General features: G+C 43.0%; 1 protein-coding gene across 1 annotated transcript; it reads left to right on the top strand.

Annotated features, from left to right (window-relative positions):
• LOC109234926 lies at positions 361 to 1008 on the top strand. The gene has a single exon (XM_019400966.1). The coding sequence runs from the start codon at positions 361 to 363 to the stop codon at positions 1006 to 1008; it is 648 nt and encodes a 215-aa protein (XP_019256511.1).

The following is a 16756-nucleotide window of genomic DNA, read 5'->3' as shown; positions in this document are numbered from 1 at the left end:
CAACACATTGGCATCAACATAGATAAGAATTGTGCCATGTGCCATACTGATGAGGAATCCCCACGGCACATCTTCCTCACCTGCACAACTGTCCAAAGGCTATGGGCACAATTAGGCTTAATCACTATCCATAACTCCAATGAGCATTGGTTGTCTTTTCTCAAAAACCAATCCCCAAAATTCACCAATACTTTCATTGACTGGCAACAACTCCTTCCATTCGTGGTATGGGGAATTTGGTTAAATAGAAACAGCAACAACATAAACAACACAAATTTCTCCCCGTCACTCAAAACCATTGTACATCATGCCATGGAATTCCACTTCATGACCTCTCACAGTAACCCTATTACTCAAAAAATGACCATTGACATCAAATGGCATCCCCCTCAAAAGGGGTGGTACAAACTCAACGTTGATGGTGCTCATGATAACCTCAAAAGTGGCATAGGTGGAGTCTTCCGAAGTTGCAGTGGAAAGTGGATTATTGGCTTCCAAAAGAAAACCAATGCCATATGTCCTCTACACGCTGAATTACAGTCACTCCAGGAAGGCCTCAAATTAGCTCACAGATTCATGCTGTTTCCATTAGAAATTGAAACAGATTCAACAGACGTCATCAAAGCCATTGAAAATGGCCATGCTACTCTAAATAACGTAATCTTTTTTTGCAGGTCATTATTGCTCCAGCTGAAGGACCTAGTACTGAGGCATAACTTCAGAGAAGGCAATAGGGTGGCGGATGCACTAGCAAAAAATGCAAAAAACGAGGACGATAGCAAAAATATGCATGAAGAAGTTAAAGTATTAGTGTCACCACCAGTTTTTGTAGAAAAAACGCTTGCAAATGATATGAGTGGGGATCCTATTTTCTCTAAGAATGTATCTGGTAGTATCTGTAATATGCTATTTTGCCTAGGAAATCAAAACATTATGAAGGAAGGGCCATCTGATCCTTCACTCTTCGCATTAAGCGAAGAACAATGTAATATGCCAAACGCAGCTTAGTATATATATATAATATCCTGTTTTAACGTTCAAAAAAAAAAAGTAATGCTCAAAGTCTTTACCTCTTGGGTCAGTCTGACTAATTGTTGTTTAAACTTTAAATTGGTTGTTCACATTTATGCTCAAGTAGTGATAATAATAGTTAACATAGAGACGGATTTTTCTATCTGCTTCAAATAAATATTTTCACCAGCAAAATAGTCATATTCATTCTTTGCCATAAGAAAAACAACACTATTAATAATTGAGAGAGTAGCCGTCAACGCTCCTACCTATTTTCTAGTACGTACTTGATGAAGTCTCCATAAAAGATGAGGGGAAGTCATATAGCAGTATTTGGTTTGAGTGTGAGAAGGGTAATGTCTTTATTATGATCTGATATCATTTGATACCGCTTGATAAAAAATTAGGCTATGAACCACTTGATAATAATTGTAAATATCTAAATTTTTATTGTACCTGAGTTTTACACCGTTTTAATATTTAGATATTTTGGATTTTTCATTTTAAATTATCCTACTTTAGAGGGTTCGTTGTATTTTTGTACCCCTAACTTATGCCCTATTTTGTGATTTATCCTCATTCGTTTTATGATTTGCATCCTAACCTCTTTATTTTTTTTTTTTTTTGCAAAATAATAAAATCACACTTTTAAAAATTTTCCAAGAGGGTGAAATAGGAAATACAAATAAAAAAAGAAATAGCATAAAATTTAAAAAAATATATATTGGTCACTTTTTTCCAAAAATCAAACACTTAACAACAAATCTCGATCATCAACAAAACATCTAAAAACTCATCACGAATTCATTAATCACATACCAAATAAAAACCTAAATAATAATAATAAATAAATAAATAAATAAATAATATTATACAACTCGCATCGCTCAATGTTAAATGTTAGCATAAACAAAAAATTATGTAATGTTGAACGGAAACTTCAGTGAAAACAGTTAATGGTGCTAATTGATGATGATTATAATTTTATTAGAGATTAAAGCTTATACTAAATTTTTTTTTATCAATACACACTAAAAAGTTTTAGTACTTTCAATTTCATTAAAATTTATCATATAAAAGTTTAAAGCATATGCTTCATTAGTGTTAACCACATTATACATGCATCAAAGTTCTTCTAAAAATTTAAAAAATGAGAATGTGTATTAGGAATGTTTACTCCTTCAAATTTCTCATGAATGAAACTGTCACGATTCGAATTTCCCACTGTCGGGACTGTGATGGCGCCTAACATCGCACTTGCTAGGCAAGCCAACGATAGAGTTATAATCACATTTTTCCTTTACCTTTTAAAATTAAAATTTAACAAAACTGATTCGAACAAAAATAAATGCGGAAGTACATATAACTGATTAACCTTATACTATTAACAAAACCGAAACAGTTACCACCCAGAAACTGGTGTCACAACTCACGAACATTCTATGAATATCTACAAGTAATGGTCTGAAAGAAATGTATATCTGTCTTGAAAGAAAATAAAACAGAAATGTAGAACATAGGAGGGGACGCCAGGGCCTGCGGACACCTGCAGGACTACCTTGGGTCTCCTAGATGAATGCCTGCAACCGACCTCTCGATCAGCCACAACCAACTCCAAAATCTGCACAGAAAGTGCAGAGTGCAATATCAGTACAACCGACCCCATGTACTGGTAAGTGTCGAGCCTAACCTCGACGAGGTAGTGACGAGGCTAAGGCGGGGCATTTACAATATAACCTGCATACAGTTGATAATAAAGCAAAAGGTAGTACGGAATGAAATGGAACAGTAATTTGCAGTAAAAATGAATGAGGAACTCAATTATTTTGCAGTACTCCGCTATAACCAATCCTTAAGAGAGTTACAATGCTACAAAATGGAATCACAGCAGAGGAAAAATACACAAACAACAAAATGATGCGGCGCGCATCCTGATCCCACCATATAATCAGCAACAACATGTACATTCACCCTTATTACTCCTTGTTGCGGCGTGCAACCCAATCCCACCAGTCCACCCTTATTACTCCTCAATATATCACCCTTATTCCTCTTGTTGCGGCGTGCAACCCGATCCCACCTGTCCACCCTTATTACTCCTTGTTGCGGCGCGCAACCCGATCCCACCAGACAATCACATTTCACCCTTATTCCTCCTGTTGCGGCGTGCAACCCGATCCCACCATATCAATAGTAATCACACAACAAGAATAGAAATTTTACAGTTTAGCTCAAAAACCCTCCACAATATTTAAACCTCAAACCAAGTCAAACAGAAGACTATACAATTATGAAACCTCACTCCGTTATCACTACACAACGAGACCAACCGAAATATACTATGAAACACCGGTAAACCAGCTTAAACCAATAATGTAACACAATAAAACTACGGAATAACTAATACCTTCAATAAAGAAAACAACATTTAACAGGAAGCAATTAGACATGGAGGTATCAATAAGCATGAAACAGTTAAAACAGGAAGATAATATATTAGGAACGAGGAAGGGAACAGGCTAAACAAATAATTTGGCGGCGCATAGGTACTCGTCACCACACCTATACGCCACACACATGGAATTTCACATAGCAATCAAGTCGGGGGTCCCTAATCCCTCGAGTCAAAGTTAGAGCAAACACTTACCTCAATCCAACGGGTAATTCAAAGCTCAATTACCGCTTTACCTCTCGATTCTACCTCCAATCCACTCATATCTAGTCATAATTAACTTAATAACATCAATTATTTCTAAAGAAATCAATTCTAATGCGTAATTATAAGTTTCCCAATATTTTCCCCAAAAAGTCAAAAATCGACCCTGGACCCGCTTGGTCAAAACCCGAAGTTCGGATCAAAACCCGATTACTCATTCACCCCCGAGCCCGGATGTACAATTGGTTTTGGAATCCGACCTCAATTTGAGGTCTAAATCCCCAAATTTTGAAATTCCTAAGTTCTACCCAAAAATTTCCAATTCCACCATGAAAACCCTAGATTCTAGGATGAAATCATGTAAAAAGAAGTAAAAGATTGAAAGAAATGAGTTAAAAATCACTTACTTATGATTTGGGGAAGAAAAAGTATTTGAAAAACCGCCTCTTATGTTTTAGGGTTTTGAAAAATTGAAAAATGAGTGAAAAGTCCCGTTTATATAGCACCCTCTGATCCTCACTACGCGGTCCGCTAAATTCCGGGCGTGGCCGTGAACCTCCACTGCGGTCCGCGAAATTATGGGTGCGGCCGTGAAACTGACCCTTACCCTACCGCGTCCGCGAAGCCCCCCACCGCGGCCGCGTTCTTCAACCCGCGGTCCGTGAAGTTCCCACCGCGGCCGCGTTCTTCTACCGCGGTCCGCGAATTTCACTCCGCGGCCGCACTCCTAAGAGCTGAGACCTGCAATTTCTGCAACTATCTGTCACCGGGTCTTTTCCTAAGTCACGCCGTAGCCCATATGAAACTCACCCGAGCCCTCGGGGATCCAAACCAAACACGCATATACGTCTTAACACATCATATGAACTTGCTCGGGCGATCAAATCGCCAAAATAACACATAGAACTACGAATTCAAAACCAAATTGCATGAGATCTTCAAGAGAGTTATAAAACTTCATACTTTTCAACCAATGGTCTGAATCACGTCAAATAAACTCCATTTTTCATCAAATTTCATAGATAAGGTTTAAATATTATAATGGACTTGTACCGAGCTCTGGAACCAAAATACGGGCCCAATACCAATAAGATCAAATCCTTTAAATTATTATAATTACAGTCTTGTCAATTTGCTTCAAAAATTTATTTCTCGGGCTAGGGACCTCGGAATTCGATTCTAGACATACGCCTAGGTCCCATATTTTACTACAGACCCTCCGGGACCGTCGGAACAGGGGTCCGGGTCCGTTTACCCAAAATGTTGACCGAAGTCAACAAAAATCAACTTTTTAGGTCAAAAATAATCATTTCATAAATTTTTCACATAAAGGCTTTTTGGATACACGCCCGGACTGCACACGCAAATTGAGGAGAGATAAAAATGAGGTTTTTAAGGCCTCGGGATACGAATTCGAGTTCAAAAACAGAAGATGACCCTTTGGGTCATCACATTCTGCACCTCTAAAATAACCGTTCGTCCTCGAACGAAAATAGAAAAGTACCTGGGCCGGTGAAAAGATATAGATATCTGCTCCGCATATCGGACTTGAACTCCCAGGTAGCTGCCTCAACAGGCTGACCTCTCCACTGCACACGAACCGAATGATAACTCTTTGATCTCTACTGACGAACCTGCCGGTCTAGAATAGCTACCGGCTCCTCCTCGTAGGTCAAATTCTTGTCCAACTAGACAGTGCTGAAGTCTAACACGTGGGATGGATCGCCGTGATACTTCTGAAGCATGGACACATGAAACACTGGATGCACTGCTGATAAACCTGGTGGTAACGCAAGCTCGTAAGCCACCTCACCCACTCTCCGAAGAATCTCAAAAGGCCCAATGAACCTAAGGCTTAACTTGCCCTTCTTCCCAAACCGCATCACACCCTTCATGGGTGACACCCGAAGCAACACTCTCTCTCCGACCATGAATGCCACATCACGAACCTTACGGTCGGCATAACTCTTTTGCTTGGACTGCGCTATACGAAGTCTCTCCTGAATGATCCTAACCTTATCCAAGGCATCCTGCACTAAATCTGTACCCAACAACTGAGCCTCTCCCGGCTCAAACCACCCAACCGGCGATCGACACCATCTACCATACAACGCCTCATAGGGAGCCATTTGGATGCTCGACTGATAACTGGTTTTGTAGGAAAACTCCGCTAATGGCAAGAACTGATCCCAAGAACCTCCAAAGTCAATAACACAGGCGCGGAGCATATCCTCCAAGATCTGAATAGTACACTCAAATTATCCGTCCGTCTGAGGATGAAATTCTGTGCTCAACTCGACCCGCGTACCCAACTCACCCTGTACTGCCCTCCATAAATGCGAGGTAAACTGCGTACCTCAATCAGAAATGATAGACACAGGCACACCATGAAGACGAACAATCTCACGGATATAGATCTCTGCCAACCGCTCCGAAGAATAGGAAACTGCCATAGGAATGAAATGCCCTGACTTAGTCAGCCTATCCACAATAACCCATACTGCATCGAACTTCCTCCGAGTCCGTGGGAGTCCAACAACGAAGTCCATAGTGATACGCTCCCACTTCCACTTAGGAATCTCAATCTTCTGAAGAAAACCACCAGGTCTCTGATGCTCGTACTTTACTTGCTGACAATTCAAACACCAAGTTACATATGCAACAATATCCTTCTTCATACTCCTCCACCAATAATGCTGCCGCAAGTCCTGATACATCTTAGCGGCGCCCGGATGAATAGAATACCGGGAATTGTGAGCCTCCTCTAGAATCAACTCACAAAGCCCATCTACATTAGGCACACAAACACAAACCTGCATCCTCAAAAATCCATCATCTCCAACCGTAACCTGCTTGGCATCACCGTGCCGCACTGCGTCCCTAAGGACAAGCAAATGAGGGTCATCATACTGCTGCTCCCTGATACGCTCAAACAAGGAAGACCGAGCGACTGTGCAAGCTAAAACACGACTGGGCTCAGAAAGATCCAACCTCACGAACTGATTGGCCAAATCTTTAACATCTAATGTAAGCGGTCTCTCACCGACTGGAATATACGCAAGGCTACCCATACTAGCTGACTTCCTACTCAAAGCATCGGCCACCACATTGGCCTTCCCGGGATGATACAAGATGGTGATATCATAGTCTTTCAATAGCTCCAACCACCTTCGCTGTCTCGAATTGAGCTCCTGCTGCTTGAACAAATATTGCAAACTCTTATGATCTGTGAACACCTCACACGACACGCCATATAAATAATGCCTCAAAATCTTCAGCACGTGAACAATGGTTGCTAGCTCTAAGTCATGAACTGGATAATTCTTCTCGTGAATCTTCAACTGTCGTGAAGTATATGCAATAACCTTGCCATTCTGCATCAGCACCGCATCAAGTCCAATACGAGATGCGTCACCATATACGGTATAGGGCCCTGAACCTGTGGGCAACACCAACACCAGCGTCATAGTCAAAGCTATCTTGCGCTTCTGAAAGCTCGCCTCACACTCGTCCGACCACCTGAACGGGGCACCCTTCTGGGTCAACCTGGTCATCGGGGCTGCTATAGATGTAAATCCCTCCACAAATCGACTGTAATAACTGCCAAATCTAAGAAACTCCGGATCTCTATAGGTTATGTGGATCTAGGCCAGTCCTTGACTGCCTCAATCTTCTTAAGATCCACCTGAATACCCTCTGCTGATACGACGTAACCCAAGAAAGCAACTGAACTCAACCAAAACTCACATTTCGAAAACTTAGCATATAACTGGCTGTCTCTCAGAGTCTGAAGAACGATCCGAAGGTGCTGCTCATGCTCCTCTCGGCTGCGGGAGTAGATCATGATATCATCAATGAAAACAATCACAAAGCAATCCAGATAGGGCTTGAACACCTGGTTCATCAAATCCATAAATGTTGCCGGGGCATTTGTCAATCCAAATAACATCACTAGGAACTCATAATGCCCATATCGAGTCCGAAAAACTGTCTTAGGACACCAGATGCCCTAATCTCAACTGATGGTAGCTAGACCTTAAATCAATCTTTGAAAACACCTTGGCACCCTGAAGATTATCCTCGGCAATAGATACTTGTTCTTGATGGTGACTTTGTTCAACTGCCGATAGTCTATGCACCTCCTCATCGACCCATCCTTCTTCTTTACAAACAATACCGGCGCACCTCAAGGCGAGGCACTAGGTCTAATAAAGCCCTTATCAAGCAAATATTGCAACTGCTCCTTCAATTATTTCAACTCTAGCGGGGCCATACGGTATGGCGGAATAGAAATGGGCTGAGTGCCCAGAGCCAAATCAATGCAAAATTCAATATCCCTATCGGGTGGCATCCCGGGCAGGTCTGCAGGAAATACCTCTGGGAACTCCCGAACAACTGGTACAGAATCCATAGAAGGAACCTCCGCGCTAGAATCACGAACATAAGCCAAATAAGCCAAACACCCCTTCTCGACAATACGTCGAGCCTTCATATAAGAGATAACTCTACAGGTAGAATGACCAAGAGTCCTTCTCCACTCCAATCGAGGCAACCCCGGCAATGCTAAGGTCACAGTCTTGGCGTGACAATCCAGTATAGCATGATAAGGTGACACCCAATCCATCCCCAAAATGACATCGAAATCAATCATATCGAGAAGTAGGAGATCTACACTAGTCTCAAGACCCCAATAATAACCATACACGAGCGATAGACACGATCTACAATAATAGAATCCCCCACCGGTATGGACACATATACGGGAGCACTCAAAGAATCATGAGATACAACCAAATATGAAGTAAAATAAGAAGACACATAGGAGTATGTAGACCCTGGATCAAATAAAACTGAAGCATCTCTATCGCAAATCGAAATAGTACCTATGATAACAACATCGGAGGACTCAGCCACAGGCCGAGCTGGGAAAGCATAACATCGGGGCTGAGCCCCACCACTCTGAACCATATCCCTGGGACGGCCTCCTGCTGGCTGGCCTCCACCTCTGGCCTGGTCTCCACCTCTGGCCTGGTCTCCACCTCTAACGGCCTGATCTCCACCTCTAGCGGGCTGACCCCTACCTCTGGCTCTCTAACCCCTACCTCTAGCCGGCTGAGCGGGCGGTGCCGAGATCATGGCACGAGAACCCTGTTGCTATGGCTGAACACCCACTAATCTTGAACAGGTCCTCCGGATATGCCCATACTCACCATACTCGAAACATTCATCTTGATACTGCGGCTGAGAAAGCTGAGACTGGCCCTGACAAGCCGGCTGACCGCGATAATAACTCTAAAGAGGAGGTGCTCTGATAGGAGCTGGCGGTGCACTATAAGTTGGCTGCCCTGAAGGAGGTACATAAGGACCACGACCCTTGAAGCTCCATGGGATGTCAGAAGTGCTGAATGAAACGGCTTAGGAGGATGGCCCCTACCAAAAGTACCTCGACCTCCAGATGAGGCCCCACTGAATCCACCGGAGTGACAAGGCCTCTTGTCAGACCCCTGACCACTCTCCTGAGCTAAAACCATCTCAACTCGTCTGGCCACATTGACTGCATCTTGGAAAGAAATTTCACTCCCTGACTCCTTAGCCATCTGCAATCTGATAGGCTGAGCAAGTCCCTCAATAAACCTCCTCACTCTCTCTCTCTCGGCAGGAAGTATAAGAAGAGCATGACGGGCCAGATCAACAAATCTAGTCTCGTACTGAGTGACGGTCATAGAACCCTGCTGAAGGCGCTCAAACTACCTCCGATAGTCCTCTATCTGAGTGATAGGAAGATACTTCTCCAAAAATAGCTGAGAGAACTGGTCCCAAGTGAGAGCTGGTGATGCAGCTAGAACGGTCTAGGCCAGAGCCTCCTCATCAAACTCTACCTGAGGCTCCGCCGCCGGTGCTGCTGCTCGAGCTCTAGGCTGAGCCCTACCCCTGCCCCGGCCTCTAGCACGGCCTCGGCCTCGTCCTCTGCCCCTCGTAGGAGCTGCCACTGGGGGCTTAGGCTGCTGATCAGCTGATGAAGCGGTACGCGTTCTCGCCATCTACGAAGGAATAGAGTAGAGAGTTCAATTAACATTGAAAGATCAAATCGCACGACAGAGAAGAATAGAAGTGAATTTGTTCCTAACTCTATAGCCTCTGAGGGATAAGCACAAACGTCTCCGTACCGATCCCTCAGACTCTACCAAGCTTGTTCGTGAATTGTGAGACCTAGGCAACCCACCGCTTTGATACCAACTTGTCACGACCCGGATTTCCCACCGTCGGGACCGTGATGGCGCCTAACATCGCACTCGCTAGGCAAGCCAACGTTGGAAATATAATCACCTTTTCCTTTACCTTTATAATTAAAATTTAACAAAACTAATTCGAACAGAAATAAATACGGAAGTACATATTTAACCGATTAACCTTATACTATTAACAAAACCGAAACAGTTACCACCCAGAAACTGGTGTCACAACTCACGAACATTCTATGAATATCTACAAATAGTGGTCTGAAAGAAAAGTATATCTGTCTTGAAAGAAAATAAAATAGAAATGTAGAACATAGAAGGGGACGCCAGGGCCTGCGGACGCCTGCAGGACTACCTTAGGTCTCCTAGATGAATGCCTGCAACCGACCTCTCGATCAACCACAACCAGCTCCAATATCTGCACAGGAAGTGCAGAGTGCAGTATCAGTACAACCGACCCCATGTACTAGTAAGTGCCTGTGATGGTCCAAAAGGTCATCACTTGTTTTGGAAATAAATTCTGTGTTCCGAGGCCTTAAAATCTCCTTTTTGTTTCACATCGAATTGCGTGCGCAGTCCGGGCGTGTATTCGGAAAGCCATTATGTGAAAATCTGTGAAAAATGATGAATTTTGCTTTTAAAATGAATTTAAGTTGACTTCGGTCAATATTTTGGGTAAACGGACCCATACCCGTGATTTGACGGTCCCGTCCATACCCGGTATCAGTCTCAACCAGCTACACCAATTCGTGCCAACACCCATATAGTACAACCTTACAACATGACACATCGCACATAGGCCAACAGTAACATTGTTGATCACAATATTCGCTCGAAACCAAATTCAGCACCGGCCCTAAACCTCATATTCAATAGGGACCCGTTTCAAACCTCCACAACACTGGCGATGATACAATAACCACAAAAACCACATAACTAAACACCCGAATCACCAAATCACGGCTAATACCAACGGGTACACACCCCACAAGCTAAAACTCAAGAAGCACAGAACGAAATGACTGAATATGGAAAGGGAAAACACATAAGGGAACAATTAAACAAGCCCGACAAGCACAAATTTTTCTATCAATACTAATCTGCAAAACAATCTAACAAGAAAGAATTAAAGCATATAAAAGAATCACGAGGATCTCATACTGATATAACTCCCACCGCGGTACACAGCCCAGTCTCAACACATCAAATCACATGAAATCACGAAGGTCTCACCCTCAACTCTGAATCACAAGTAGGATATACATCAAACCAATTGGAGCCTCTCGCTAAATCAATTCTGCACAATTTACAACAAGTGCTGGCTCCCACACTGATGGAGCATAAACATCACAGCTCGTAGCCAAAAATACTCATAAATCACATCAAGCCTACCGAAAAGGACAACAGGAATTTACACTAGTCTCATAACTCTCAACAATGAATTAGAAGATAGACACGGGCTATCACTCATAAATCCTCCCAACATGGCAACACATAAACGAAGTGCTAATCATGAAACGCGCCCATAAATGGAGCAACAAAATAGGGAACTCGCCTCGATAAGTAGAACTGCAATGAGCTACGGATGACGTTCCTCTATAACAATTCAAAATCATACCTGAAATGACATCATCTGGCGTAGCGGCCTTAAGCCTACTATATGAAGCACATGAACGGGTCGGGCCTCCCCCTCTTGGGCGCCCTCTACTCGCCTGAATATCTCACTATGACACATCGTCCCGAAGTCTGGGACAATCTCTCACCATATGGCTAATATCTCCACACTCGAAGCAACCTCGCTGCTGACGTGGCTGTGGGAACTGTGCGGTACCGGCACTCCGAGACCCATGAACACCTGAATCACTATGCGAAGCCTGAAGCGCAAACTGAACTGGCTGACCCACAAAACCTTTACCATGTCTCACCCTTCCTCCAAAATAAGGACCAGCAGGTCTCCCCGGTCTACGAGGCCTCCTCGCCTCCCCAAACTCTCTCTCCTGATCTCGTCTGCCCTCTCTCTCATGGCCCCGCCTGTCCTCTCTCTCCTGGCCTCGCCTGACCTCTCTCTTCTCTCTCTCTCGAGCCAGCATGCCCTCCACCCTCCTAGAAGTACTCACGGTCTGCTGATACAAAATATCTATCTCTAACTCCCGGGCCATGCTAATCCTGATGCTGGGATGGAGTCCCTCAATAAACCGGCGGGCCCTTTCCCAAACCGTAGAAACTTAGGTCGGTGCATGTCTGGCCAAATCACTAAATCTAACGGTGTACTCTGACACTGACATAGTGCCCTGGCGCAGCTGCTCAAAATTCGCGCGCCATGCATCCCGGAGGGACTGAGGTACGAATTCTCTCAAGAACATCTCTGAAATCTGAACCCATGTAAGTGAAACTGACTCGATCGGGCTACCCAACTCGTATGCCCGCCACCACTGATAAGTCGCTCCCCTAAGCTGGAACGTAGTAAAAGCAACCCCACTCGACTCAACAATACCCAAAGTGCGGAGAATGTGATGGCACTCCTCCAGAAAACCCTGTGCACTCTCTGAAGCCAAACCACTGAATGTAGGAGGGTCGTACTTCTTGTACCTCTCAAGCCTAAGTTGCTCTTCTTCAGATGCTGTTGCCCTGACTACGGGCTGATCTGGAACCACAGGCTGCGCCACCCTAACGCCTGGAACCTGATTAACATGAACTTGCTGCTCTGGAGTGTGGGCGGCGGGAGTCTGAGTCCCTCCCCCGGTCTGTGAGGTAGCTGGTGCAGCCGGAATCAACCCCGCCCGAGCCAATGTACTAAACATGCTCAGGAACTGTGCTAAGGTCTCCTGAAGTCCGGGGGTAACAGCCGGCGCCTCCGGTACCTGCCCCCCAACAGGAGCTACTGGCGGCTCCTCAACAGCTACTCTGGTAGGTGCTCTAGCGGTGGCACGTACTCCTCGTCGTCTGTCTCTGCCTCCAGCAACCCCTGCTCCGGGAGTAGCGTCATCGGTAACTGCAGCGCGTGTCCTCACAATCTGTGAGAGAATGAAATGATAATAGTTCGTCACCGAGATCAATAAGCTCGCACGATAGGAATGAAAGAAGTGAGATTGTCCTAATAGTTCCGTAGCCTCTCGAAGATAAGTACAGACGTCTCTGTATCGATCCGCAAGACTCTACTAAACTCGCTTATGACTTGTAGCACCTATGAACCTAGAGCAGTGATACCAACTTGTCACGACCCAATTTCCCCTCCGTTGGGTTTCGTGATGGCACCTAGTCTTAAGGACTAGGTAAGCCTAATATTTACAGAAGAACAATAAAAATAAATAACATCTTAAAATTTTTCTGGAATGAATCCTTTATACAATGAGCATATTCCTAAAACCCGGTAGTACAAGTCATAGGCTCTACAGAGTTAGCTACCACTATTATATAAACTGTTTGGAAAGGAGTGAAAATAGTTGAATACAAGTAAGAAGGTGACTCCGAAGCCTGTGAACGCAGCAACAGGTTTACCTTGAGTCTCCTCAACAATGGTCCGCACAGCTACTAACGATCGACACCTGGATCTGCACAACAAAAATGTGCAGAAGAGTAGCATGAGCACACCACAGCAGTGCCCAGTAAGTATCAAGACTAACCTCGGTGGAGTAGTGACGAGGAATAGTCAAGACACCTACCGGTCTAACAAACTGTACAAATATAAGAATAGGAATAACGGAACATGATGTATACATATAAAGACTACACACTATGGCTAACAATACAACAATCACAGTAAGGGAAGAAAAATATCAAGTAACAACGAAAAAACCATAATAATGACATAGAAGAGCGAGCGAAATCACAAACCCAAAACCTAAATCACAAATATAGTAAAGGTAAGCAATAACTCAGAACCTACGACAGTGTTCACATCAAGTCTTAGCCAACAAACTCCACGAAATACCGAACCTCGGACAACTTACAACTCACGGGTCCCAATACGTGAACCCTTACACTTGGCATCCTGTGCCCCTATCACAACTCATGGTCATGCTGATAACTCACTTACTAACTAGAGCTATTCTCACATATATGACAAGTAGACGACGGTGTACATCTATACTCAGTAATATCAGGAGAACTTCATATTCAATGGGAGTGTTCAACTACGTGTATGCTTGTGCAAGTGCTTTAACATAGTTCCTACCAGCTAATAAGCATAAGGAAAAGAACGGACGGCACGTAAGATATTTTCTCACAACTTCCACGAGATAAAACTCATACAGGTAAGCATACCACAACACAATATCAAACAACAAGAATGCCCCCAGGCCATCACAAATCATCACAATCAATCCCTGACATACACCTTGTCTCGCCACGTGTGCAAATAATAACATAATAAGTGCCCGCCTTGTTTCTCCACACGTGCATCATAATATTCCCACCTTGTCTCGCCACATGCGCAACCCATATATATATATATATATATATGTATGTATGTATGTATGTATATATATATATATATATATATATATATACATATTCTGCCTTGTCACACCGCATGTGCAATATGTCAATAGTAGCAATAGCACGACAGAAACCTCGTACAATCCCATAACAATAACAGCACGGCAGAAACCTCGTGCATCACAATATCAACAACTGCATGGCAGAAACCTCGTGCACCACCACAACAAGTACTACATCAACAATGATAATACATACAAGAACACGACAAATAAATCAACTCGAGAACTTTCGATCACAAGGAGACGGTAAAACTAGATCACAAGGAATAACCACAATAGAGAATACTAAGCGTAATAAGAACAGCTCAACAAGGGAGAAAATAATGTGAAGCAACGATCCCACAATATGTAGTTCAACAACAAGGAAGCTAACACGAATCAAATAATTCCAAATAAGGAAATGTCAACTAAATATAGGATACCTAAACTTCTTTTAGGGTTGGGCAAATTACGAAGAATATACAACAATTTCAATTAAGGATGAGCAGCGGGAAGATAATCATAACCTCAATTAAGACTAAATAATTACAGGAGAGATAATAATGGTTTCCAATAAAGACAAGCAGTTATGAAAGATATCATGACAATAGAAGAGGTAAAAATCTTCAATTAAGCAAAATAAGAGTCAAATAGGCAATAAGAATGAATTATAAAGCAATTAATTCCAATTAAAGCATGTACAGGTGAAACTAGTAAATGGAAGCTCAATCATATCAAGAACAACTTCATACTAAGTGAATACAAGGACCTAAGAACTCTAAAAGGCCAACTTTCCAAAAATAAGTCCGAACACGCACTCGTCACCTCGCGTACACGGACTACAATCAACATAGAAGACTCAAATCCTAAGGGGAAGTCCCCCACACGAGGTTAGGCAAGATACTTACCTCAATCCGGCCAATTCAATACTCAATTTAGCTTTTCCTTTACCAATTCATCAACGCTCGGCTCAATCTATCCAAAAACGACTTAATACATCAAACAATGCAAGAGAAAACAATTTCAATTAACAAAACTATGATTCTTATACAATTTGCAAAAAAGTCAACAAAAGTCAACTCCCTGAGCCCACACCTCGGAACCCGACAAAATTTACAAAAACTGAATACCCATTCCGATACAAGTTCACCCATACGAAAATTATCTAATTCCGACCCCATTTGGTCCCTCCAATTATCATTTTATACTTTTGAAAGATTTCACAATTTTCCCCCAACTTTTCCTTTAGATTCTCATGAATTTGATGTTAAATCTAAGATATAATCACAATATATAGTTGAAAATTGATTAGAGACACTTACCCAAGGATTTGGTATGAAAATCTTCTCTCAAAATAGCCCACTCTCGGAGTTAGGGTTCAAAGAATATGAAAAATGAGCGAAAACTCGAGTTACACAATTGAAAATAAGCTGCAGATGTCGCATTTGCGATCCAGGGTTCGCAATTGCGAACCCTCGCAAAAGCGAAAAAAGCCTTCGCAATTGCGAACAAGGAAGGGCTGGAAAAGGTCGCATTTGCGACAAAAAGTTCGTAATTGCGAAATGGGCATCGCAATTGCAATGGATATGTTCGCAATTGCGATCATACCAGAAGCAATAATTTTTCCCGACACAAATATGAGCATAACTTCCTCATACGATGTCCAAATTCGATGGTTCTTTTTGCTATGGCTCCGTAATTATGATACATTTCCATTGGTTCAATAAAAACTGAATTTGGAGCTCATTTGCTTAATATGGTATCCTTTATTCCCAAAAAACGATGTTGAAACATCAAATAAGAGCGCAATACAACCCGAAACACACCCGAGGTCTCCGGGACCCCGTCTACACACACAAACATGTCATATAACCTAACGCAGACTCGCTCGAGGTCTCAAATCATATCAAACAATGTCGAAATGATGAATCACGCCACGAATCGAGCTATGAACTTCCAAATCATCCAACTTCGGAAACTTGTGCTGAAACCGATCAAATCAACCCGAAATGACGCCAAATTTTGCAGACAAGTCCAAAATGACATAACAGAGCTGTTCCAACTCTCGGAATCGCATTCCGATCCCGATATCACAAAAGTCAACTTTGGGACAAACTTCTCCATTTTCCAAACTTCAACTTTTCCAACTTTCCCCGAAACGCCTCAAATTACCCTACGGACCTCCAAATCCGAATCCGAACGCACGCCTAAGTCCAAAATCACCATACGAAGTTGTTGAGATCACCCACAACCCATTCCGGGGCCGTTTACCCAAAAGTCCAATTCTGGTCAAATTCTCACCGTTTAAACTTTTAAAATAGTTTCCTTCTTACTCTGAATCATCCGTTAACTGAGTTTAACCATGCACGCAA

Source organism: Nicotiana attenuata, chromosome 11, assembly GCF_001879085.1.
Source record: "Nicotiana attenuata strain UT chromosome 11, NIATTr2, whole genome shotgun sequence".
Taxonomy (NCBI): domain Eukaryota; kingdom Viridiplantae; phylum Streptophyta; class Magnoliopsida; order Solanales; family Solanaceae; genus Nicotiana; species Nicotiana attenuata.
The sequence above is the reverse complement of the archived record's forward strand: the minus strand, read 5'-3'. Positions and strand labels throughout refer to the sequence as shown.

Bases quoted from the DNA above. Each gene is read 5' to 3' on its own strand.
- LOC109234926 (XM_019400966.1), top strand. From the start codon at position 361: ATGACCATTGACATCAAATGGCATCCCCCTCAAAAGGGGTGGTACAAA.